This window comes from Semicossyphus pulcher, unplaced genomic scaffold (assembly GCF_022749685.1).
Source record: "Semicossyphus pulcher isolate SPU_LCO1_2020_fin unplaced genomic scaffold, fSemPul1.0.p SCAF_23, whole genome shotgun sequence".
NCBI lineage: Eukaryota > Metazoa > Chordata > Actinopteri > Labriformes > Labridae > Semicossyphus > Semicossyphus pulcher.
This window is the reverse complement of record NW_027211697.1, coordinates 424,675-450,859: the sequence shown is the minus strand read 5'-3', so window position 1 is coordinate 450,859 and position 26,185 is coordinate 424,675. Positions and strand designations below refer to the sequence as shown.

General features: G+C 43.1%; 1 protein-coding gene across 1 annotated transcript; it reads left to right on the top strand.

Annotated features, from left to right (window-relative positions):
- The first annotated feature begins 8,396 nt into the window (after positions 1–8,396).
- cntnap1 (contactin associated protein 1) lies at positions 8,397–26,158 on the top strand. Its single transcript, XM_069674740.1, has 24 exons — positions 8,397–8,588; positions 12,743–12,844; positions 13,536–13,729; positions 14,019–14,172; positions 14,419–14,622; positions 14,773–14,957; positions 15,722–15,871; positions 15,988–16,249; positions 16,780–16,929; positions 17,005–17,179; positions 17,425–17,531; positions 17,624–17,746; positions 18,097–18,300; positions 18,402–18,558; positions 18,641–18,768; positions 18,873–19,046; positions 19,159–19,377; positions 19,492–19,731; positions 19,833–20,072; positions 20,233–20,360; positions 20,475–20,568; positions 20,665–20,895; positions 20,982–21,026; positions 22,944–26,158. Exons 1-24 carry the CDS (start codon positions 8,528–8,530, stop codon positions 23,141–23,143), a joined length of 3,927 nt encoding a protein of 1,308 aa, XP_069530841.1. The 5' UTR covers positions 8,397–8,527; the 3' UTR covers positions 23,144–26,158.
- The last annotated feature ends 27 nt before the right edge of the window (positions 26,159–26,185 follow it).

The following is a 26,185-nucleotide window of genomic DNA, read 5'->3' as shown; positions in this document are numbered from 1 at the left end:
TGTGTCCAGCATTGAACTTAACCCTCATCCTGCCATGCCACCTCCCCCTCCACCACAGGCCTATACCCAGCAAAGATTTAGGCTTTGGGTTGGTGAACAGAGGACTGCTGTTTGACGGCTGTTGGCCCATGTAATGGGATAGGGCTGCTGTGGAGCCCTTTAACTACTGCACCACTTGACCTGAAGTTCCCACTGTGAAATATCCAGCTGTGCATGTGGATTGTTTGTGACAGACAGGCTTAATGTGAGGAAAATGGGATGAAATGATGATGGAGGAGAGTTAATTTAATGAATGATTAAGAAACACCCTGCCACAGAGTGTATACATGCTTAACACAGTGGTATTCTTACGCACGCAATGAGTTCCCTTGGATACCATGTCCGGCTCTGTCTTCCTGTCCTGTAACGTGCTTCAGGAACTGTGTTTACCAGTATCGGGGACACCACAGGGATGTAGGGAGGTGTTTCTAACCCTGGCTGTGGGTACATCTGTTCCTGGGGACTGTGTGGCACACGGCCTTGTGTCAATGGAGGGCCCGGCTGGGGAAAACCTTCTCAGCTTCAACTTCTGACCCCCTCGCCCCAGTTAACCCCTCGCATTCCATCTCCCCCCCCCCCTCCTTGCCGGGCTTCATTACAGTAACCCTTTACGCTCCAGACTCTTGCACACACTTGCACAGCTGTTAGCACATAAAGTGCATGAAGAATTTGTGCAATAGATGAATAATTGTGTTGCAAGGAGGCTTCTCGGGTAATCTATACCTGAGGCATCTGTCTGTCTGGGGTACCATAAGACTTTGGATCCATTATTGACCACATATAACAGCAGCACTACTTCTCTATTACAGCAGAAATGATATAGTAATAGGGAGGTCCCTGCACTATTTTTAATACTGTTAAAATACTGTTTGGGTTATTTGGTCAGCAACTACATTCAGTTAAAGACTCTTTAAATCACTCTTTAAAAACAAGTGTGCCTGCAAGCATTTAGATATGCCCATACCATTATTCATGCTACATTTAATCACATTGTTACATAATTCAGTTTTTCATAGCTCTGGATCAAAATCCACCTAGAGCTTTTACTTTGAAAAGAAATATTCCTCTGCATGGGGAAAAACAAGTCACAAAACAAGAAGTCTTGTTATCTGTGACCGTCATCAGAAGCCAAGTGAGGAGGAGCTGTACTGGAATCACCGAGGCAGAGAGGATGATGGGGGATTGATAGGGATGGATAGTAAACCAGAGCAGATAAAAAGTCAAAAACTTGGAGAGGAGACAAAACAACTGACTGCAGTGCAAACAGACAGCAGAGACATGCCCTCCTCATATTGTCTGGTATTTTCACATCAAAGAGGAAATAGAAAACAGATCGAGTTCCTGCAGACGCTTCTGCTTATTACATCCTTGTAAGCTCTTGGCGTATTATGCCGTACTTACAGCCGTCTATATTAGAATTATTTACAGCTTGTGGTGTTTGTGCAGTTAACGGTTGTGGTTCTGTAGGTTTTACAGTCTGTGTGAGGGAGGAAGATAACTTATTGACAGTTAAGGAGGCTGGGCACAGAACCAAAGTCCCTCTGCTATTTTTAGGGCGCTGACTGTGTGAAAGTACACTGAACACAGAATTGATGACACATTGCCAAAATCTGAACCTGTGCCGGATTAGTGGTGTCTGTGTGCACTTGCATTTCAGCATGTGCATGTGCACAAGATAGCTTTTGCAGAAGAGCACATGCCTGCAAAATCGAGAGCAGAGAATGCAGGACTGATCGTGTTCATAACGTGTTTGTTGGTGTACATGTTGGAGAACATTTAAAGACGGACACGTCAAAAAAAGATTTATTGAATCATTAGAAATTGCAGGCTGTTTGTGAAGGAGTCTGTGCTCGCTCTCGCTCTTGTTTCCTGTGTTTAGATATCAGCCTGGAGAGTGGCTCTTAGCTGTACAAGCAGTATAATTACTGAATATGGAAAAACGTGCCCACTGCTTTACCTCAGTGTGGCCAGCAGCCCTTCACAGAGCAACTGAGTAAACTTCATTGCTTCGGTCCAATTTGCGAGTGTGTACCTGAGGGTCTTAAGGGGGAAACACACCCTAAAACAAAATTACACACTCCTGTGATCGCACTCCCTTAAAACAATATTGTAAATAGTAACAACCAAGAAAATCAAGGCTGCAGTGACATGGAATGAGGAATTAGTCTTCAGGATAATCTTTTAAGTTCATAGTTCACAAAGATCAAGCGTTTATATCAGCAGGAAATCATCAAACATTATGTGACGCAGTCCACAATGGAAATGTGCTATTTATAGTGCACAGAGACTATAAAGGAGATGCAGTCTTTAAGGCATTTTCATCTTTCTCAAACACTTCTGAGTCTAGAGAGCGAGGATAGACAAAGAGAGAATGGTGACATCTACAATTTAATGTTGGTTTTAAACCAAGAGATTAAACAAATATTGTGCACTAAGATACATTGATTTGTAAAGGAGTTCAAGGCCCTTATAGATTTAAGTTAAGATGATGTCAACGACCTCTATAGGGTCACTTTATTGAACACTCTTCCTCCCTCTAGATAAGTCAGTGGTTTGATCTCAGATAACCGAGTCAGTGAACATGCGAAAATGTGTTCTACTGCATTTTGCAACTCCAGTTCAACATAATGACCAGGAAAAAAACCTGCCAAAAAAGTTAATCTGGATGCATTTAGGAAAATGTATGTAACCATAAAAACTGTGCATGTCTGCCTGTCTCATGTTCCCTTCAGGACTCGATCCAGGCTGTTGCTAGGTGCCGTGACCTCCAACAGCAACATTCATGGATGCAGCGAGTGAACCCTGCAAGGAGTATACGGCTGTATTTGATTTCTGCAACCTCCCCCTACCTCGAGCAAACACCCTCACTCGCACTCTGTATACAGCAAACACACTATTAGCTCGGCCTGTGGCTGCGATTGTTCACCAGTGGTACATTAGGCACTCTCATCACAACTAATGATCTCTCTCTCTCTCTGTTTTTTGACCAGAGGAAGCAGAGGAGTTTTTAGTTTTAAGAGGTGGATTATCCTAGTCAATTTAATGCATTAATAAAAGTTTTAGTATGATTTAATGCAAACTAGTTTCAACACTTAAAAGCAGGCCTCCCGCCCATTAGCTGCACTGATTGCTGCCCTCCAGATGCCCCAACCCCCACCCCTCCTGCAGGCTGTGAGTGGAGTGGGGCCCAGCATTGAGAGGACAAGCCGTTCTGTAGCCTCGCTGCCAAAGGTACTTTACTGCAGCTCAACTCTAAGGAACTGAGCCGGGGAGGGGAAGGACACAGTTTGCATGTCTGGCCAGATATCTTGTGTGTGTTTGTGTGTGTGTGTGTGCATAGCAGAGTGCAGTAGAAAGTAGAAACAGGCCAGGAGAACTACTGACCTTAATACTTGCTTTAGACCTCATCCTCAGTTAGATTTGATTCCTTCCAAGTATTATCTTTCTGAGTATGAGGAAGACCGTTCAGTTGTCGCTTTGAAACACAAAGACTGAAACACTGCTGTTTATCCAACCTGACCACCTTCATAATTTGTCATTTGGCGCGCCTCTTTTCATCCTCACTCATCATCCTCCCAGCTGCAAATGTCATTCGCTGCAGTCAGCAGTTACCATCAAACAAAGGCGAAGGCACGGCAACAAAAGAGAAGAGAAGACAGTGGGCAAACAAACTGGGAGGCAGACTAAATAACTGCGGCTTGTCTGCTGCGTGAGGGAAACTCAACCCAGCGGTGAGTGTGTGTGTCACTAGCTGGGGCCCTGCATGTGTACGTGTGTGTGTGTGTGTGTTGGCAGCAAACGTGAGAAACAAAAGTGTTTCAGTGTCTCCACTAGGTCGCAGCTGTTGCTGGTGTTTAAACTTAATGCAGGTGTCAGTGCCGTTGTCTTTGTGGAGCTGTCGGTGTGCGTCTGTGGATAAATCAACTTTGAAAATGTATGTGCGAAGATGGGGCAGTGATAAGCGTCATGACTTTTACTTCAACACACACATTGTGTGGTTGTTTAAACTGTAAAGTGGAATCTGATGAGAGCTCTGGTGGCTTACCGTCTCCTGTGTTGAACTGACCAGGCAGACACAGAGAAACAACCTTTGGAACTAAAGGGGGGGATTGACTAGAACGGGAACATGAATCACATGTTGGTATTAACTTCCTTGATGCTAACAAGGATTAGCTATATAAAGGTGCTTTTCGACAGCAGGAACTTTCTCCACGGACAAGGAACCTACTGAGGAACTCTTTTTCGATAGCAGGAACCAGGGTCTAAATTTAGTTCCGGGGTAATTGAATGAGGTGAGGTAGTAGTTCCCAAAGTTCCAGGAACTTTCAGGGCAGGGCCTGCAGTGCTGATCATTTTCCAATTGGTTGAGTACTCGCAGCGTTTTTATTCACCCGCCATGTTTAAAACACTGCAGCTGCAAGCTCACTGTTATCATCGTTATCAATCAATGCAATAAAGCAAGATCAAAAACAGCTCAAGTTGAATCTCCTCCACGCTAACAGGCTAAGTGACACAAATGATGATACCGGCCTGTTCATCGCGCTTTATGGCGTTATCTTTGTTGTACAGCCTTCATCTTGTTCTTACCGCTACCTACTGGACTGGCGGTGTAGTGCAGTTACTTTTATTGCTTCTGCATAATCTCTCGGGACTTTAGGTCGCAGTGGAAACGCAGACAACAATGGGCCATGGGAACCATTGAGTTCCTTGAAGAGAAGTTCCTGGTACTTTTGGTCGAAAAGCACCTTACAGTTTTGGCTAGATATGCTCAGGGAAGGACATCCAATGCTGAGGGATCTGGATTGTATGCCTGAGTATCTCAGACTAGGCATGTGTGGCAACTTTCTTTTGCCGGGATCAGTTTTTAGGCAATCATTGGAGACCAAAATCACATAACTAACAGTAAAATTATGTGTGAATAAAGACGTTAATGAAATATCAAACTCTACCTTTAAACTCAGATTCCCTACAGAATCCACAGTCAGTCTGTTTTGAAAGATCCCCTTCCCCACCCCCTGGTGTGTCTCCTTAAGTTGGTAGGTGCCCACTCTTATTTGTAAAGGGGTTGAACAGGTTGTAGCAGCTGTCTCACCAGTAGCGCTAACACTACAGGGGGATCTTCAGTGGTGGGATCCCTGTCTGTGCATCTCCTGCTGGGCTTATTTTCAGCTGGCGTTGGCCCTCGCCAGCAGGAGGTCATACCGGTGTATGGACACCTGAGAGCGGCCTGCTTTAATAGCCCTGTTTATAGCAGCTCACTCGTCAGTCTGCAGAAACAGGAGGTTCCCATAGGTGCTGGCCAAAATAAACACCTGTCTCTGATCCCGACGAGAATACAATCTTGCTGAATTCCCCAGTTTCCGACACACATTGTCAAACCAGCAGCTGTCAGCATTACCCACTTTTTGTGTTTTGTGTTTGACATATCAGACACACACAAATAAAGGACGTGCTTATCACTCATAACTTTACAGATTCCTTCATCCATCTTCATGACAAGCAGCAGTCAGGCATGACAACAGATCAGCATCACTAAACATCTCTGCGTGAGTCACGGCATGACCCCTGTTTGTGAGTACATGTGCGTTTGCTTGGGCGTCGTTGTGGGTTTCATGTGTGAGGATGCTTGCGTGTGTTTGTTTGCTCGTACCCTCAGCACTTACATGTACAGTGGCGCCCCTATGGAAAATACACACAATGCTAATGGGGGCTGAGCGGCGGACAATCTGATTCCAAAAAATCCCTGTGAGAAACAAAGTCTGTGCGAGTCTCCACCTGTTAGTTTCTTTGTGCATGTGTGTATTTAGAGAGAAGTTAGAGGAAGCCAGAAAGGTCATGACCTTTATAGTGTATGTTTTTGTGGTTCATTAGTCTTAAAACTCCTTGTATTTTTTTCAGCTTTGTAATGATCTTATATGTTGTCCCATCCCTCATTTTATTAACCCATAGATCTTCTGCTCGTTCATTTATAATTAATGTTCAGCTTTTGGCAGCATTAAACAACATCTTATCGTCGAGTGATGAATAGATTGTGGGAGAGAGTTAGACGGCAGCTTATCAGTCAAACCGTACACGCTGACATCAGGACTGAGGAGCAGAGATCCAAGTCTGAGCTTTATCTGACATCTAGTGGTCACTCGTGTTTTAACTCTGAAACTGCTGCTGCACCTACAAAATGCAGATTAGGTTTCAATGTGTTATCAAGAGTTGTGAGTCATACTGTGCAAGTGTCCAAGTCACAACTCTAGTGGTTTATTTTCTCTCTTTATCACTGACTATCGACTAAATGTATGTTTCCATTTAAACTAAAGTGATCACCTTAAACAAGCGATTTAATTTTTGACTCGTATGTAAAATGGACATTCTTAAAAATGACCACCAGTAAGGTAAAATAATCAATTCCTGTAGTGACAGTTGAATAAAGTGTGTATTTTTCCCCCCTTGAAACAGTTAGTTGGGATTGTGAATATAATATCAGTTATTTTATTCCAATGCCAAAGCTATTCACATAACAGACATGGGGATTGGGTCTATTTTAGGCACATTTTGCTGCAAACATGCAGCCAAAATAACCCTGACCTTGCGAGTGAGGTTGAGCTTTCAAAAGCTTAAATTATATTTGCTGGAAAATTCTGCCTCTGCTTGCTCGTGTTAATCAGTTGATCGTTTGAGCCTTGTGGTGTTGTTGTTTTTTCCCGAGATGAGTAGTTTAACCTCAGCCGGTCTCTATGGTTACCATGAGGTCAAATGTAAAAGGTCATGAGGGGAACAGATGGCAATCTGTCCTAACCACAGGCCTCACGTCTATAAGCTAGGTGCAGATGTGTGGGAGGGGAGGGTGTGGATATCTGTGTGTACTTTACATGTTATCTGAAGAGAGCAGAACAGAAGCTATCAGAAGGACACTTGGTTTCAAACTTTTGTTTTGTCACTGATGTTGCGTAATAGTCTTAAAGAAAGTCTAGAAGCATAATAGAAGAAATAAAATGATCTATAAATTATAGTTTAATAAAGTTAATACAAGCTGTGTTGGGTTAGAGCCTGTTGGTTTGGCAGCTTGTTTGAGTCGTCTTGTTTAAATAATACATACATTACTGAACAATATCAATAAGAAGAGCTGTTTTAAGTGTCCTGGACACTTGATGAATATGTTTACTTATACTGTAATTAAGATAAATGAAGTAAATATAAAGATAAATGATTGTACCTGTGTCTAAATAAATACCTCTGCAGTGCCTGTGGGCTGCATCTGTCGCCAGTTCCCCCTGCTGATTTGATGTCCTACTTTACCCTCCCTCGTCATTTGCCATTGTCTTCCCTCTGCAGATATAATTCTATACTCTGGTAGTATTTCAGCTGGGAAAACCAGTGGCTGGCATGGAGCTTACAAACTGACAATCTGATTTGATTGAAAACACGGTAAATCCCACGCTGGCCCAGGCATTCAATCTCACATCATCACTGACACACTGCCGTCCCATAAACCCACTTTTTAATCCTAAAGCCTTTTTTATTTCTGGTCAATGTGCCACCCATCGCCACAAATCCCCCACTGCCTCAGTCTCATCCCGCCCCCATCCCTCTTGTTTGTGTGTGTGCGTGTGTGTGTGTGTTGGGATGAGTCTGAGTTCAGGCACAGCTGGCATCATCATCCTGTAACCTGTTCTGTTCTGGGCTCATTTGTGAATGCACTTGCATGAACCGTGCACCTGGACAAGGTCAGACAGCACAGACAGAACACAGAATTGTGCAGCCGGCTTTTCTGCTGGGACTCTCATCCTGTGTAGTTCTGCCGCTGATACAGGATATTAAGGACTTAGATCCTATTTCGGTCGAGTTCTGCGTTCCTGGAGAGAAACACTTCTCAACCACTTCCGCACTAGCACAGAGCAGTCTAAGCCAGTTGGCTGCCTTGAAAAGTGTGCCAAGGGATGATATGAGATGAGCAGAGGAGAAGAGGATTATATGTTTAGTGTATTGGTGATATGACCACAGCACAGATGGGAAATTGTTGTTCTTCTGAGACTGAAGACAATCTCTGAGCATTCTCTTCTGTTTTGGAACAATACTCTGAATCTGCAGCGGACTGAAAAAGTTTTTTCCCCCTCCTTCCCTTCCAGTCTCCTCTGCATCCAGTCTCGTGCGGGAGGGACCACTTACAACCTGGCCCACAGGCACTCTGCTAGTGCAGCACCTTTACAGATATGTTGAATGCAATCGAGCAGGAGCCACATATCTACATGACGGTCATGTGAATAAAACAATTTAACGGATACAAAAGAAGAAGTGCGCGCTCTCGGCGAAGCGCAGCATCAGCACCAGCATCCGATGCGCGTCCCCGCCCCGGTAGAGGCTGCCCGACATCCCGGGAAGAGGAGTTGGAGCTGCGCGAGTTAAAGTTGGGCTAAAGGGGGGAGAGAGGATGCTGCGGAACAATCTACGATCTAATTAAAATAGCTTATGCGGAGAAACGTGTCCTAAGTGAAGGATGACTTGCAAAATACTGAGCATATGCCTCTTATTTTTGGGTTTTCAACATTGCTCATCACGTAAGTCTTGTGAAAACGCAATTGTTCATCTATTATCGGCTGCTAGTATTTTATTAAAATATTTTGAAGTGTTTTTACATGCCTTATCTGCATATTGTATAGACTCGTTTTAAGAAAAAGTTGCAAAAAAACATTCGATGGGCTAATAAGTGTAAAATACCACCGGAGGGCAAAATGTAGCCTGAGGTGTTTGGATCTTTGAAGGGCAACACGAAGCGATAAAACCGGACAGCCTAAAACACAGATGTTTATATTTCCCTTGTTGTCTTGGCTAATGTGATAGTAAGCATTGTTTTTTGGGTTCACAAAAAAAGTCTAAAGCAGTCCGCATCGGCCCTGCAGAAGATGCGCACGCGGATCCCCATCGCACTGAACTGTCTGCATTGCAGTGCTTCTCTCAGCCAGCACGCAAGTTTCTGCATCGTGCGGCTTCAACTCTCGACTTCTTAGCAAAGCACGATGCTGCTCGAGAGTAATGTGTTGTTTCTAAAATCATAATCTCCAAATCGCTTTAACAGTGCATGATGTTGTTGCTGAAAATCCGCTGAGCGGAATTTCGAAGTGGCGGTCGAGAGAGCAGGGCTCCGCGTCCTGACCGGGACCAGCCCACTGCAGTACTTTTTTGGGAAGCCTGTGTTCCCACCACCTGTCCGCAGAGCCCTGAATCCTGCACGCGACGCGCGTGGATCCACCTGGCAGGGAAATCATTACGCACTGCATGATCAGAGAAGCCGCGTGTGGTGGGTTCAGTTGCGCTGAGGAGGGGCTGTGTTTGGGGTTGAAATTTGGGGTTAGGGGTAAGGTGGCATCTACCCATGTATCAAAGAGCTTGTATGCATACTAATAAGCTTTATGAGTGATGTCAGAGGCTTGATGACCTCAGAGGGTCTTGACTGGTAATTAACCCCTTACAGTGCATTGCGTGACTCATTAGGTTTATATGAGTGGGAGATCAGGCAACAGGGATGCTTCATCGTGGTAATTCGTTATAGTTATATAAGAAAGTGACAGAAACCACTGTTTGTTATGTGACTCTGAGGATCAAATGAATCATACAAGTGATTGTTAAAGACGTAATTAAGCAAAGATGCCTGAAACAAAAGCGTAACAGTAATAGTACTGTGTGTTCAAGTAAGTGGACCCCCTTTACAAAGACTGTGTGCACTTCCTGTTAAGACAAACAGTCCTGTAGAGTGCTATCATTTAAAGATCTGTTTGTATATGATGCTGCTGATACCGGGAAACTGTGGCACATGGTATGCTTGGAAGTGAATGGGTCTTTATTGCGAGATTTAAAAAAGTGAGTGAATACATTGAAGTAAAATAACTGCATTTGAATGTAAGTTTTAAACCTGATAGGATATCTGAATGCTTCTCCATCTGTAGAGGCCTGCGGGCTTGGCTTATTGTTCATCCTTCTGGTGCTTTGTTGCAGGCCAGGCTCTCTGTATATCTGCTGTGTGGATGTGCACAGTTGAGCTATGCCAGATTAAAATGGAGCCTTAGATCCCTGAGCACAGTGACCCAGTCTTGGGTGGAGCACAGGCTGTGGGTTGTGTGCGTTTGGAACAGGAGGGTGTGTTGAATATCTCAAGTTTTATGCTTTGTGCATTCTGTCGTGGTTACTAGCCCAAGAGACAGGAGACTGACAGGTCCATGTGAGGGGAATTGATATCTAGAGAAGGAGGGGTGTGTTGCTTTTTATTTAAACTTGGCTGTTTTGTTCGTAAAGAAAGAGGAATCAAGCAGTTTGAGCTCTGAATTTAAGTGTGGATGTGATTCTGTTGTGCTGCACAGTTTGTGTTTTTATCCCTGGCAGTGGTCAGACACCACCTGCTGTGATACTGCCTGGGCATGAATCATTTATAAGATCCCCTTTAAGAGAGCATGCTATATTTTTACTGCCCCTTTGCGCTGTTTTGTTGCAGCATTTCTTTTAATATACTCTTAATAGACATCTACATTCAGCTGAAATCTGGGTTGCTATCTGATTTCCTGGCTGCGACGCATCATATGCCAGTGACAGCCAGAGGAGGAGCCTCCCTGCATACTGTATGTAACCAGCAGTAATGATGTGTCAGCCCAGACAGAGCAGCCCACACTTACAGCAGACTGATGATTCAGCAAGAGTGGTGCTAGAGCTCCACACAGCCACACTGCTCGCCACAGCCTCTTAATGATAAATGGAGAAAGAGTATACTCTGTGTGCTGCAGAGAAGGGAGGGAGGGAGGGATGCAGAGATCACAAGGCGAGGGCTGAAAACCTGGTGACTGGATGCTCCGCACAGCCTTCAGGTACACTTTAGCTACTGCAACATGACAACGCCCACATGGGGAGAGAGCAGGGCGGAGAGGGAGAGAGGGAAGTAAAAAATAGCAGGAGGATAATTAGAGAAAGCATGATGTAATGGGACGCAGTGAGAGCGGGAAAGAGAGGATGAATTTTGGCGATTGAGATAAAGAGAGAGGGCTCAGGTTGAGAGAATGGAAGCGTGACAATGAATTTGGGGGGAGTTGGAGAGCGTGACAGTCCTTCTAAAGGAGGAGCTGAGGAGCTGAGTGGCCTGGGTTAACCTGCTGCAGTCTGGGATTGAGCTGCTCTCCTCATTTAAAGTCAAATACCTTTCCCTTTACGACCAATTAAGGAATTAAAACAAATCGATAAACATTAGGCCATTAGCAGCAAATTAACTCTGCCTTTGTAGCTGCAGCATAAAGGTTGAAAATATTTTGGTCTGAAGAGCCATTCGAGCGGTGGATCACTTGAAATGGCTTTTCGGAGATGCGCCAGAAATCTATTATCGATCATGCGCAGCACAGCAGGGATTTCTGTTTGAGAGAGATTGTGAGAAAGCCTCTTAGGAGGGCGGACAAAAGCAGAAAGTCAAGGTCACATTTCCCTTGCTCAGCATGTTACTTCCACTTGAATGTGCAGCATGTTCTTGCACCAAAGGAAACAGAGCTCATGCTTATTACATACCACATGAGGCATAAAACCGTGCATTCATGCTGTATGATAATGTGTTTCAAATGTAATTTAAGGCAGTCTGAAAGCTCTCTGTCCTTCAGGGTTTGCTGTGATCTGCTTCCTGAAAAAGTTACTTAGAATTAAAGTACATGCAGTACCCATCCTCATCTTGCTCTATGTGCAGCCTGCATACAAATTCTGCTAATGTATCGTGCTTACAGCCACTCTCTTCTGCCTCCCTCTTGCGCTCCATGACCTCTATGATTGTAAGAACAGGGATTACAATGGCAGAATTGCAGTTTACTAATAAACAACTCCAAATGCTAAGGGAGGATTATACTGATAAGAAAGGAGGTAAAGGGATGTCAGATTGGAGCTGCTTTCATTGACTTTATTCCAATTTTAGTTGGTATTGTACACACTGTCTAGCTTCATATTCAAACAAAACCCAGATTCATCTATATTTTTAGGCCGATCTATATTAAATCTCTTGGGTGCATTAAAGAGCATACTTTGGCACTTAAAATGAGACAGTGTTTCTCTTGCAGCTCGAGGTGAGGGCATGGAGCATTTATCCTCAGCAGTGACAGACCAGATTAGGTAGAATTATGGTCACTTTTATTAGCCGTGGGCTGGGGAGCGGGCCAGAGCAGATGGGTGACGGTCCTATCAGTCTCATGCAGAAGTTCTCAGTGTGACTATGATTTTCCTGCGCATGAAACCTCCCTACTTTTTCAATAAATTGCACATAAATATACAGACGTGCACTAAACAACACACTCTTCTTTTGAAATAGGACGGGGGCGTTGTGCAACTGCCTGACAAAAAATACTTTATCTCAGAGGAGGATGCACATTCAGTAGCTGTTAGTTCTGTATTTATCTTCTGGTCCGACCCATCCTGTGAAGTAATAAAGATGCATCCTGACAGTTTGAATGATTAATAAGCTTTACTGTGGAATATGAGTGTGTGATCTCATTATGTGGAAACCTTTACAATCAAGAAGACGAAGTGATGTGCTACTCTTTGAATGTACTGGATATAAAGCTTAAAATGGTCTTTTCTTCTTAAGCTGTGCATCTGTGCCGGTCTTTGTCGCTTAAATCTGAATCATTTTGAAAGTGCAGCATTATAAAAAGTCCTGTAATGCCCCCTGACCTTGTTGTCTCCTTTGTCACCTCTGCAGAAGAATGTGTTGATCCGCTGGTCTCTGGGCTCTATGCCTCCTCCTTCCTGGCCTCATCCAGATATAACTTCCTTTACTCTGCCAACTTTGCCAAATTGTATGGTAAGTTTCTGACTGTTGTGATGAGTTCATTCATGATTTCACAACATTGACCTTTGAGACCTTGCAGACCTTTCCTATGGTGGATATTTAGTCCTTTTATAGGAAAAAATGCAGAGTGGAAGGAACTAATAACATTTAAATGAGTGGGTAATAGCTTAGCATAATTTACTGTAAAAAAAACCCTAATTTTTCTCACACTGGTGCTCTGTGCAGGCCCTCATGCAGCCTCTGCCTGAAACGACTCAGCCAGCTCTGTCCCTTTAAGAAACCCCGCTTCTACAAGCTCACTTTCTTCCGATTGGCCAGCTCTCCGAAGCCTGCTGAGGCTGCATTTTGTGATGTCACAAAGTGCAGTGTGTAGAAAAAACAGTGTGAAGCCTGCCGTTCACAGCAGACTGAGCTGAGATGCCTGGGGATTACTCCACCATACTTTCCTTACAGATTTGAAACTTCACCCACGTTTAGTCTGGACATCCAAAATTGTAACATTATATATATGTCCTAAAATGTGAAACAGCATAATACCCCCTCTTTAACACTTGTCGAATCCCTTAAAAACAATAGTTAAATTCTCGCTGCACATTAGAAGGCGGCACCCAAATTTGACAAAAGTTTCTTCCATAAATTACCGGTTCAGTTATTGTTACGAATGCCCGGGTCATGATTTCTCACTCCCTTTTCTGCCCCCCAGGCAGCAGCGGCTGGTCCCCATCCCCCAGGGACAGACAGCCATGGCTGCAGGTGGACCTGGGCAGGAAGTATCGATTGATGGCCATCGCCACCCAGGGGACCTTCAACTCATACGACTGGGTGTCCAAGTACACCCTGCTGTACGGAGATCGACCAGACTCCTGGACGCCATACATCATGAAAGGAGGAAACTCTGTAGGTGTCACTGAGCCGTGATGGCTGGGGTGGGATAAAGGCCATGACAGGGATGAGGCGCGGATTATCTAGTCAAATGTAATCTTTACAGCTGATTGTCCAGTCAGGGTGCTCCATTATGCTCATTGCCACTGGCCGTATAACAGAGACAGCACAGCATATTGTCTCCCTCAACACTGTCAAGGCTAATCTCACCATCAGTTCATCTCCAGTCCCTTAATAAGGCGTTAACACCATTGCAGTGACTCAATAACTCTTTCCCCTCTCGCCGGCTCTCATCTGTTTGCAGACGCTGCCTGGGAACTGGAATTATTATCAGGTGAAGAGGAATGTCTTCCATTACGCCTTTACTGCTAAACACATTCGCCTGCTGCCTCTGGCCTGGAACACGGAGAACGGAGGGAAGATCGGCGTGAGGCTGGAGCTGTTTGGCTGCCCTTATGGTAAAAACCACTGACAGGGATTTTCTGACTCACATCCAGGGACATTCTACAAGCCCACTGCTTAATCATATTTGATCATGTGCCACTTAATCTATGCTACAATTAAAAAATTACGTGGGCCTGACCCATACTCAGGAACAATATTCACTAAATGTCAACTCACCTAAAAACTGAGGAATATCTATGTTCTAAACCCACTGTAGGGTTTTTGGAAGTAATGAATCCATATTAAGTTTTTCTCTGCAGATTCCTATGTTCTACAGTACAACGGGGACGACTCAGTGGTCTACATGTACCCTGGAAAGAGGTCCCGTACACTACAAGACCATATTGCCATAAACTTCAAGACTCTGGAGCAGGATGGTCTGCTGTTACACAGCGAGGGGATTCAAGGAGACCTCTTTACCCTGGAGCTCAAGAGAGGCCGTCTTTACCTGCACATCAGCCTCGGTACAGTTGGTGCATTTCAATATTACCGCTTAGATTGCTGAGAAGACATCTGTCGTTTCCTTATTGTGAACAATGCAGCAAGTACTTGTAGCCGATTTGAGCACTTGTATTCATTCATTTTTCCTCTTGACCTTGCCCTGTATTTTGCAGGAAGCAGTGTAATACACAAAGTTAACGGGCGGACTACACTGATGGCTGGCAGCCTTCTTGATAATCTACACTGGCACTATGTCACCATCAAGCGCTACGGTCGCCAGGTGAACTTTACAGTGGATAGTCAGATGGTGACAGCTGTCTGTAACGGAGAGTTTACACACCTGGATCTGGATACGCAGGTACCTCATCAATTCATCATGTTCACACAGATGCCATTTTCCTCTGAGGTCATGCACAGGGTGGGAAACTCAAATGTTAATCAAATGTTAAGCAAATCATGCAATTGTTATAATTTCACCACTTTATGATTTATGAGCAACTAAAAAACTATTGATAATGAAAATCCAGAGGGACATTGGGTCACATTCAATGTAAAGCAATATATTCGATAACCTTTTAGCTAACAGTAGACAACAGCTAACGTTAGCAAGGAAGTGGTATAATCACATTCTAGCGAGCATAACGTTAGCTGGGAATTGGTATAAACACTTCCTAGTTAGCTTAACATTAGCCAGGAAGTGTTTTTACCACTTATAAACACTTCTTTGCTAGCATGACGTTAGCTAATGGGTACATCTTTCTATTGTATTGTGAGACATTAATAAACTGTAATATTAGCTTCTGGCCACTTTCTAGCAAACGGTAATATCTAGTCAGTGGATGAATGCTAACACTAGCTGTGGTCTGATAGTAATAAATCTGTTATAAAATGTATTGTTTGAACTTGGGAAATGGCCAGATTTCCCTTTAAATTTTCACAGTGTAGTGTAGTTTCAGTTGCTCTTTAATCAATTGGTGAAATTATAAAGATTTTTAGTACTTCAGTTTACTCTTATTTAATTTTTTATTAAAAGCTAGCTAACAAGCGAAATTCATTCATTAAAATGTGAATTAATGTTCTGGTTAATGATGATGACTGAGCACTCTCATACCTCCTTCTTAGTTATACGTCGGAGGTGTCATAGAGCAAAATTTGCCTCACCTGCCCACCACACCAAATTTCCGTGGCTGCCTGGAGAACGTCTTCATCAATGATGTCAACATCATCGACAAGGCAAAGAGAGAAGAAGAGGACATCCGCATACCGCGAAAGGTAGAACTATCATACAGCTCTGCAGCGATATAATTTTAAAACGTCACGATAAAAATTAATCAGTGGAAATGTTTCACCTTCACTGATCGAGTCTCATCTGTCTTTCTTCTCCGCAGAAAAAGATGCATTATGCCTGCAGAGACATTCTGCTCAAACCCATGACTTTTGCTGGGCCCAACAACTACCTGCAGGTGCCGGGATTCTTCAGAAGGCCTCGTATGTTCGTCAAGTTTAAGTTCCGCTCTTGGGACTACACAGGACTGCTAATGTTCACACGGTTTGCGGATGACCTGGGTGCCCTTGAGCTGGGATTAAGCGAGGGACAGATAAACGTCACTATATTCCAGCCTGGAAAGAAGAAACTCCAGTTTGCTGCAGGTGGGCGTATGCAATTTTCTGGCCATGTTAGATAATACAAAAAAGAGCTAAAACTCTGTGAGATGGATACAAACTTGGATTCCAGCTTCAACATAAAGGCTACTGATAGCTACTTCCTCTTAACTTGCTAAAAGACTGAGGCTAAACTTGTTAGCCAGCCTTGCTAGCTTTAGCAGCTAGTGTTTGAGAAGAAAAACACACTGTTCAGTCATTCCTTAAACTTTATCTCTTCTGTTTTTGGTCCATTGAAGGCAATAAAGCGATATAAACCTCCAAACTCTTGATAACTAAATGTAGCTTTAGAACACAAGCTCCTATTACATTCCCTGAACCTCATTTGTAGCATGTACAGAAATCCAAAGCCTGGCAGACTATGTCATTGTTGCTTAGCTATGATTGTACAATCCTTGTTTGGCGGAAGGATTTAGCTGTTGTTGATGTTGAATAGATGTTGTTGCATTGTGCGTGTGATGTCTGAACTGAATGTCATTGCAGAAACATTGCATGACAAGCATTTCTCCAATCTTCAGGATACAGGCTAAATGATGGTTACTGGCATACGGTGGATTTGGCAGCGAGAGACAACCTGCTAACCCTCACCATTGATGAGGAGGAGGGTTCTCCGCTAAAGATCACCAACCCTTTCACGATCCGGACAGGAGATCGCTACTTTTTTGGAGGTGAGAAAATGACTTCCTGAAATCAACATACAAAACTGTACTGTTCAATTCATGCATTTTCCTTCCTGCTCTTAGGGTGTCCAAAAACCAACAACACTATAAGGAAGTGTGAGACCAAGCTGAACCGCTTCCACGGCTGTATGCAGCATATTTTTATAGACAATGAACAACTTGATATAGACATTATTCTGCAACGGCAGTGGGGGCGCTATGCTGAGCTGCTGTTGGGCACCTGTGGCATCACAGACAGGTCAGTAACATCACTTAATTTACAATATGTAGCATAAAGCATACTTGACGGATGAAAGCAACCAAATATGTAAATAGAAAGCTACCTAGCAAGTTGTATTAATCTTCAAGTATAACCTCATTAAACCTTATCTGATGGCTTTTAACTAGAAATAAATAACACAGAAAAAAGAGGATTTGGGGATAAAAGAGGTCTCACTGTTGCAACATTAAAATACTCAGTGTAATTACATCTTTTGCTTGCAGATGTACTCCAAATCCATGTGAACATGAAGGCAGATGCATCCAGTCCTATGATGACTTTATCTGTCTGTGTGAGAACACAGGCTACAAAGGAGAGGTGTGCCACATGTGTAAGTGCTGTAATAAGTGTTTATTTGAAGGAAATTACACTTGGCTCCAGCCATATTTTTTCATAATAACAAAAAATTGATTTCTTGATCAGCGGTTTATAAAGAGTCATGCGAGGCCTACAGACTCAGCGGCAAGTATTGGTCTGGAAACTACACCATCGATCCTGATCTCAGCGGCCCGCTGAAGCCATTCGAGGTGTACTGCAAAATGAAGTGTGAGTAATCACTGTCAATTATAAAGTACAGCTTCATCAGCACTGTGTTCAGTATTTGTTGGATCCTCTGTGGGTTTTTAATGAAAAGCGAGAGACAGCTTATCATGTTCCTATAATGAGGAATGTGTGCAGAAATTTCATGGGAAATAAAAGGGTTTATAAAACAAGATAAGTCCAGCTGTTTCTGTGTGTGTGTGTGTGTGTGTGTGTGTGTGTGTCTAGTGCTCTGTGTCTAACCTTTTCTTGCGAAAATCTTGTAAAAAAAATAATTTTACTTATGATTATTTTCCTTTTTGCTCCATCTATCTTATTTCACAACATTAAATCCCTCTGTCCTGCCTCTTTAACAGCATATAAAGCATGGACAGTGATTTTGAATGATCGAGTTGATGGTACCAAGGTGACTGGGAGTTCAATAGACCGGCCTTATATAGGAGATGTCAACTACTGGAACGCCTCCTGGGATGAGGTCACGGCTCTGGCCAACACCTCGTTGTACTGTGAGCAGTGGATCGACTACTCCTGCTACAAATCCCGTCTCCTCAACACCCCCGGTGAGTGGCTTCAGTGACTTTATTTATTTGTCAGTGTGCACAAATATATGAAAGATAGGAAACTTAAACGACAAACTAACACAGTTTCTTTTTCAAAATAGATGGGAGACCGTTTGGTTACTGGATCGGTCGTAACAATGAGACTCACTATTACTGGGGTGGAACATTCAGAGAGGTCCAGAAGTGTGGCTGTGCCATCAACCGAACCTGCACTGATCCCAAGTTTCAGTGTAACTGTGACGCAGACTACAGACAATGGTGAGAGATAGAAACATTCAGCAGGCTTAACTTGTAACTGAAAATGAAGTTGAAGTCTGAACATGTCCTCTGTGGCTTTCAGGTACTCAGATAAGGGCTACTTGGACTTTAGAGACCACCTGCCTGTGAGGAAGGTGGTGGTCGGGGACACCAACAGGACAGGGTCAGAAGCACAATTTACAGTCGGGCCCCTCCGCTGCCATGGCGACAGTGAGTTTAACTGTTATGGATTGTTCTCAACCAGTGATGTTCTGTGTTGCTGACACATTGAGAGTATTTTTTTCCATATAAATAGGTTTCATTGATTCCCACAGGAAACATCTGGAACACCATAGCTTTCACCAAGCCCACCTACATCACCTTTCCCACCTTCAGACCCGGCACCAGCGCCGACATCTCCTTCCACTTCAAAACCTATCGTGACCACGGCGTCTTCTTGGAGAACTCTGATGACCAACTCAGAAACTTCATAAGAATAGAGATGAATAGTGAGTCGACTCGTCTGCTAGCAGAGATCCTTTCTCCTCATGCTACTGAAAGACTCATCCAAGAACTACTGTGAGATATTTCATTTCTCTTCTGTCTTCTTTCATTTTTCAGCAACTCACAACCTTCTGTTTATATTCATGGTGGGTGACGGCATCATTAATGCGACACTACGCTCGCCTGTGCCACTCAATGACAATGAGTGGCACTTTGTTCAGGCTGAAATTAACGTGAAGCTGGCCCGGATCAAGGTCGATTATCAGCCTTGGGCTGTTACGCGTTTTCCAGGTCAGACCTTCGTCACCATGGATTTTACACATCCTGTCTTAGTAGGTATGTTCAAAATTTAGAATTTCAATCTTGCATGACTTTGAGTACTTTTAATGTATGTTCTCTCAACTTTCAATGACAATGAAAAGCCACTAATAAGAGTATTCTTTGTCTTAGGTGCTGCCAACCGCACACTGCGCCCTTTCTTGGGGTGTCTGCGAGGGTTACGTATGAACGGTGTTCCTATTGATCTCGAGAGCAAAGTAAACGAAGAACAGGGTATACGGAGGAACTGTACAGGACAGTGTCTAAATGCTACCATACCATGCCGAAACAGTGGCCAGTGCATTGAGGGATATGCTGCATACACTTGTGACTGTAACAACACAGCTTTTGATGGCTTCTACTGCCACAGAGGTGAGTTCATACTTGTTTCTATAGAGCCCTGACAAACTGCCTGATGTCAGTAATACATAGAGCAGATGGAGATATCTAATTTCACATTGATTTTTTCTAAGACATCGGAGCCTACTTTGAAATTGGCTCGTGGCTGAAATACAACATACGAAAGAAGCCCATAACAGACGAAGCGGCGTGGGCCAACTGGATCGACCCCCACTACGACAACTTCAGCCTGGGCTACAACGACACAGCGGATGACATCGAGTTCAGTTTCAGCACCGTTCACGTGCCCGCTGTGTTGCTCTACATCAGCTCCTTCGTTCAAGACTACATCGCCATCATCCTCAAGACTGATGGTAGGAAGAAGAAGCTTAGGGACTATTTTGTCTGAGAATGTTAAGTCTGGAATTACATTTGTATGGCAGGAGATTCACAGAACTCCCAGATCAGAGCTTCAGAATCTCATTTATAAACAGAGTGCATGCTATTGATTTCTTTGTCTCCCTCTCCTCACAGGTAGTGTAGATCTGAGGTATAAGCTGGGGCTCATAACACACAAGTACCAGCTGACTCATCGAAACCTGGCAGATGGATATCCCCACTATGTCAACATAACCAGACACAACAGAACCATCAAAACACAGGTTCATGCCCTCACTGCTGTCACTGTGTAAAGTCTGATCTACGCTTCATGTCATGGGGTTCATGTCCTGTATGTTACAGTGAAATAATCTATCTTGTCTTTGCCCCACCCCCAGGTGGATTACATGGAGCCCATAGTTGAAAAGATAACACTAGTGGAGGATGCCAGGTTTGATTCTCCCAAGTCCATGTTCCTGGGCAGAGTCATGGGTAAATTCCATTCATCACTTGTTGATGCAAACATGGTACATTCTTACAATTAAGGACTGAACATTGATGTTGTATTGTTTCCATGTGCTCTTTCAGAGGTTGGTGACATCGACTATGAGATCCAAAGGCATAACGCTCCTGGCTTCATCGGCTGCATATCCGGAGTGCGATACAACGTGTACGCCCCTTTAAAGGCCTTCTTCCGTCCAAATGAAACAGACCCGCCGGTGACGACACAAGGCTACGTCTCTGAGTCCAACTGTGGCGCCTTCCCTCCTGTTCTGGGCTATGTACCGTGGGAGGTGGACCCATGGTTTACTGGCATAGGTGAGATTTTATGTCCCATAATGCATCAGTACAAAAAGATCATTAAGTCTGTGTTTATGCCTGATTTTTGTATCTTTCTCCTGCAGAGTACTTCTATATCCATGATGACTTGGGGCTGTTTTGGATAACATGTAAGACATCTTCTTTATTATTTATGCACACACTTCTTTCTGAATCAAAACTAAGACCATTAATGTGACATTAAGCTTTTTATTCAGTCCTCTCTGAAGCACTGCTCCTCCTCTGATTTACTCTCTGTGTCTCTCCTGTCCTAGATTACACACGTCAGCCTTTGAAATTCTCTTTACTTTTTTCCTAAAATCCTCTAATCCTAAATTAGAGCAGGGTTGACAGATTCCAATGTGGGATTTTGAGTGTTATTCAAGCTTCAGACTGAGGGTTTAAATCTATTACATGACAGAGAAAACTGACCTCGCCCACCCGCCTCGCCCACAGAAATATAGAATACCAAACCAGACAGTAGTAAAGCTTTGTTATCGCATTGGAGATTAGATTTGATTCTATTCAGCTCAAACCAGGTTATCTTTTTAATCTGCTTCAGTTTATGAGTGGATTAAATGTAAGTAAAATAGACATGTTTGTCTATATCAGTATGTCATTAAAGGCATCATAATAATGGTAATCAAAGCTCTGTATCAGGTGCAGTCTTATTTATGAACAGCTTCAACAGAGTCGACCCAATCTCTATATCCATTTCTTCAGGATATGCCCGAGGTGGCCATGCTTTTCCCAGCATGCACTTGCAGTTAGGGCACGAAACACTGTGGACTCTTGCCAGATATTTATACAGTGAAAACACAGACTGAAAAACAAACACACACCTACAGGCAGTTGAATGTCTCCAGTTCACCTGCATGTCTGGCTTGTGACAGGAAACCCAAGCAAAGGCAGGGTGGGCGCTGAAAAGAAAGAACAAAGCCTGAAGTCTGAACCTTCAGATTTGCACTACAGAACAATAGTTTCGTTTGTAGCTGTAAAGGCTGCCTGGAAGCTGGTCTGGGAATACTTAATGTCATAATCATATAAAACAAGACAAAACCCTGGAGTCATTTTGGATGCTGATCTGACCTTTAAAATCACATTAGAAGAATCAGTGGCGCTGCCTTCTGCTATCTGGGAAATGTCTCTGAGATCACTCCCACTCCCAGTCTAATGCTAAAAAAACCATGCGTGACCGTGTCATGAGCGGGCGGGAATACTGCAGTGCTCTGTGCACAGAACTCCCAGCTGAAACCTCTCGGAGACTGCGGCTGAGTCAAAACGCAGCAGCATGAGTCCTAACCAGAAAAAAAAGTTTGCACACATCACCAGAGTCGACAAAAACTAATTAAGATCCTCCTCCGGGGTGCATAAGGCCGGCCTGGCCTCATCTATCAGATAATGCTGTCAATTTACAAACCCAGCGGGCCTATGAGGTCACAGGGCCGGATCTCTATCATGTCCACAGAGCCTACTAAAACCTAATGTGGTTTCTGAGCACTCACACTGACTTCATACAAATAATCCCCTTCAGGACATTTTTAATCAATTTAGTGTTTTCATACCATATTTTCTTTCTTTTTTCCATTGCTTTTGTAATGCATACACTTTTTCTCTCTTGCTGTTTAATGTCTCTGCTCCTGACTTTGCTTATGAAGCCATTGGTATAAGTATGGGGCCATTAATGCGCCTTAAATGCACCTTCCAAAAAACAGAAGATTAAATGAAATATTCTTAGTACGTATTATTACAGGTCTGTTTCACTGACAGGTGCATTTTGGGATGTGAGGTGCATAAAAGAACTCCCACAGCACCACAGATGCTTCAGATACAACTTGCAGTGTGCAGTTTGGACTGACCACTTCAAAAACTTTGATGCTACAAAATGTCACACCCAAATTCACCCATTCCAACAGTTTGACTGAATGTTATATTAAAGTATTAAAAATTCAGTCACACAGTGCCTGCTCCTCATCAGTATTTCTAGAAGCGTCTCTTTCCTCATTGTGTTACAGATTAAGTCTGACTGTGCTATTTTTATCCCGCAGTCATTGTCATCCTGGCGCTGCTGCTGCTCTTCGGAGGCCTGTACAGCATCTACGTCTACGCGTATCAGCAGAAGGGAAGCTACCGCACCAACGAACCCAAGAACCTGGAGTCGCCCAGCAGCGCCCGGCCGCTGACCGAGACTCTGAGGAGGGAAAAAAAGAACCTTCCAGAAATCGAAGAGGAGTTCAGGAGCGACTAGCGTCACAGGACCTTTGGGAGAGTGGGCGGGGTTTGGCTGGGGGGTCGGGGAGAGGGAAATAGCACTTACAACAACCACAGATACCTGTTTTATGTTTTCTAATTCTTTAGTTCTTTTTTTGTATTTTAGTTTATGTTCATATCTCCAGTTGAGTGGAATCTAAAGCCTGGTGCTCTTCATAGTATGTATTTTGGTAAGGGTTTAAAGTTCACATCAAGCCCCATGTTGCGTGAGAAGCCAACAAGTCTCACACTGTATTGCAGGGTGAAATACTGAAGTGCCTCATCTAAGCAAGCTTGATCTGAATTTAACATTATAGCTTATTCAGATAGGGTTTAGATTTGACACTGTGGGAACAGGATTTAAGGGACATTTAATTCCAGTTAAAACATCAGTTTAGAATATTCAGACTTTTATTAAGAGATTCTTTTCCCTGAGCCATTTTTGAGACCGATTAAAGCTAAGAATATCTAACTGTATAGATTAAATGACATCTAAAATATACCTTTTAATGACAATCTCTCATGGAGCAGTTTTTGACAACAAAGCTCACAATCCGTGAGAAACTAAACCAGAGCAACAAAAATCCAGATCGCTGAAATAAACCTGGTTTTCATGGATGAAAACAACCAACCGAAGACAAAGACAAGCATGGAGCTTTGAGATGTTAAGCTTTGAGATGACACATATACAGATCGTTAAAGGTATATACGCTTATATTTGTTGTATTGCAGCCTATAACAGTGCATTACCTATACAGAATGGCACATTTAAGTGGTTCAGAATTGCCTAAGTGTCAGTAGATAGCAGCTTTGCCGATCACAGTATGCTCAGAACACATTCTCGGAGCTTCGGAAATGAGAGTGTGACGATTTGTACCTTTTGGTGTGAGAGCGAACAGACTGTTGGTGTACTGAAGAATCAAAACACAAGCGGAAGTGATGAAGCTCACCAGGGACGGAGTGATGTAAATATCCACGTTCTTATTCCTTCTGTCTTACTTCTGGTTGCTTGTATTATGGTCAAAATGTCCATAGCTCGGTGCTACGGAGTGTTATCACAAAAGATCTCACAAACCTTCCACATCCTTCACTAAGCATCTTTCAGGAAGAAGTGCTCTCTGGAGAAGCACACACACAAACACACATGCACACACACACAACAACATTTGTACAGAGGACCACAAGAGTGTAAATGCTAATCTTTAACTTCCAACTCATACTGCTAGAATATTTTTGCATCACGCTGTAGGACAGTAGCCGACCATGCTGTCATCGCCGCTGCTGCTCGTTTAGCTGCTTCCAGTGGAAAGTTGAAAATTCTGCCTTTTAGTGATGAAATTTCCTCCTCTGGCAAGAAATTTCTTTTGATGTTTTGCAACCAAAGCTTAGGGCTTCCATCACTCACTGCAGCTCTACTTGATACTACGAAGCACTATTGTGTATGTGAACAAAAAACAAAACAAAAACAGTTGTAACATGTTAGCTATGCATTTGTAGAGCATGAGCGCACTTTGCAGTAACATGCAATAATATGAGCTTCTTTCAGCCACCAATGATGTTGATGTCTCAGTTTAATTTGCTGATGCACAATAGAAAATAGGGTGTAATAAGTGTACACGTGAATATATGAATAATGTGTTAAGCGACTTCTTTTTTTATTCCTGTGGTTTATACGAGACAAGAGAAAAGAGTTACATGGAGTACTTTGAATGTAAATCCTCTGACTCTGTAATGTATGAGCAGACCTGCTCTGATGTTTTCATTGTAGGCCGCTCGGCACTAAGAGTAACAGAACTCACGGTAGCTTTGAACGCTCAGGATAAAGAATGACAAACCTCCCAAAATCTACATCGTTGCTTTCTTTTGTTGCAGATGGGCAGAACTGTGCTATATTGTACAGTCAAAGAATGTACAGTAGATGTAAAAATGACTGTAAAGGCACGGTTTGCTAATAATGTATGAAATGTACAGATTCGGCATTTACAGGCTATATTTTTCTTTATTCTGTGAGGAGATGAATGATAATGAAAAGTGAGTGAACAGAGTGAAACTGTGGGTTTATGATTGACACAAAGAGTAGTTTGTTAAACTGACAATCACCACTCAAAGTTCATGTCAGGCGCAAGCCAACAAACTTGAGTCTCATATGCTTTGTTGCCAATTAGGAAAGTGTCGACTTATGTGTTATAAAATGTATACACGTCACTGTATTCATCTGTAAACGGACTATAAACACTCAGCATAGCAGTCATTACCACTCACTAGTTAATCATGCGTGGTCCCTGTAGCCTGTGTGTGCGTGTGACTGACGGGATGTTTAGGTGTTTGTGTATTCATAGTTTGCCCACCAAGATTAAATAAATAATGACTCTCATTTAAAGACAAACGTGCACTGATGCCAACTCACTTATTGTAGCGCACCAACAGTGGTAAAGTGACAGGAACACGGCTAAGGTGTAGTTCAGAGTGGCTTGTCCATGTTCAGCATGTTCAGGTCCATGCTGCAGCACAGGGATATAGATGAAATGGCCACTAGGGGGAGCAAGTGAGCAGGATGTTGTAAGCTCAGACAGGGTATCTACTGATTTCATTATAAACGTTGTGGTGTTAAACCTGTGAAAACTTACTTGTTATAAGAAAAATGGTTATAAGGTGCAATTTGGGGTTTGTGAAAAGTTATGATTAACACTTTTAGGGATCTAATTCGTTACATTAATCCGCAGATACCCTGTCATAAGTGACATCATGAAATCCAACGATAAAGCACCAGTGAGTGACGAACAGGCAGGTTAGAACCGGTTAGACTTCTCTGCACCAACAAACTGAATCCTTCTGCAACAGGTACCAGAAATGATCATTACAGTTGTTTGTGATCACACTGAAATTTAGGATTTTATTTCTGTTCTTAAGTATGCTCGATTTTGTTTTGTAAAAGGTTCACTGTAAATGACCATTACTGTGTAAATCAAGGCAGAGCCAAATCGTCACCTCAATAAAAGAAGCTTGAAGGAAACTGTGTGAGGGTATTTGGGGTGCTTTT

Excerpts from the sequence above, each read along its gene's own strand:
- cntnap1 (XM_069674740.1), top strand. The coding sequence starts at position 8,528 with ATGACTTGCAAAATACTGAGCATATGCCTCTTATTTTTGGGTTTTCAA. Across the intron at positions 19,732-19,832 it reads TGGCTTCTACTGCCACAGAG|ACATCGGAGCCTACTTTGAA; the intron begins GTGAGTTCATAC and ends ATTTTTTCTAAG. Across the intron at positions 20,896-20,981 it reads CCCATGGTTTACTGGCATAG|AGTACTTCTATATCCATGAT; the intron begins GTGAGATTTTAT and ends TTTCTCCTGCAG.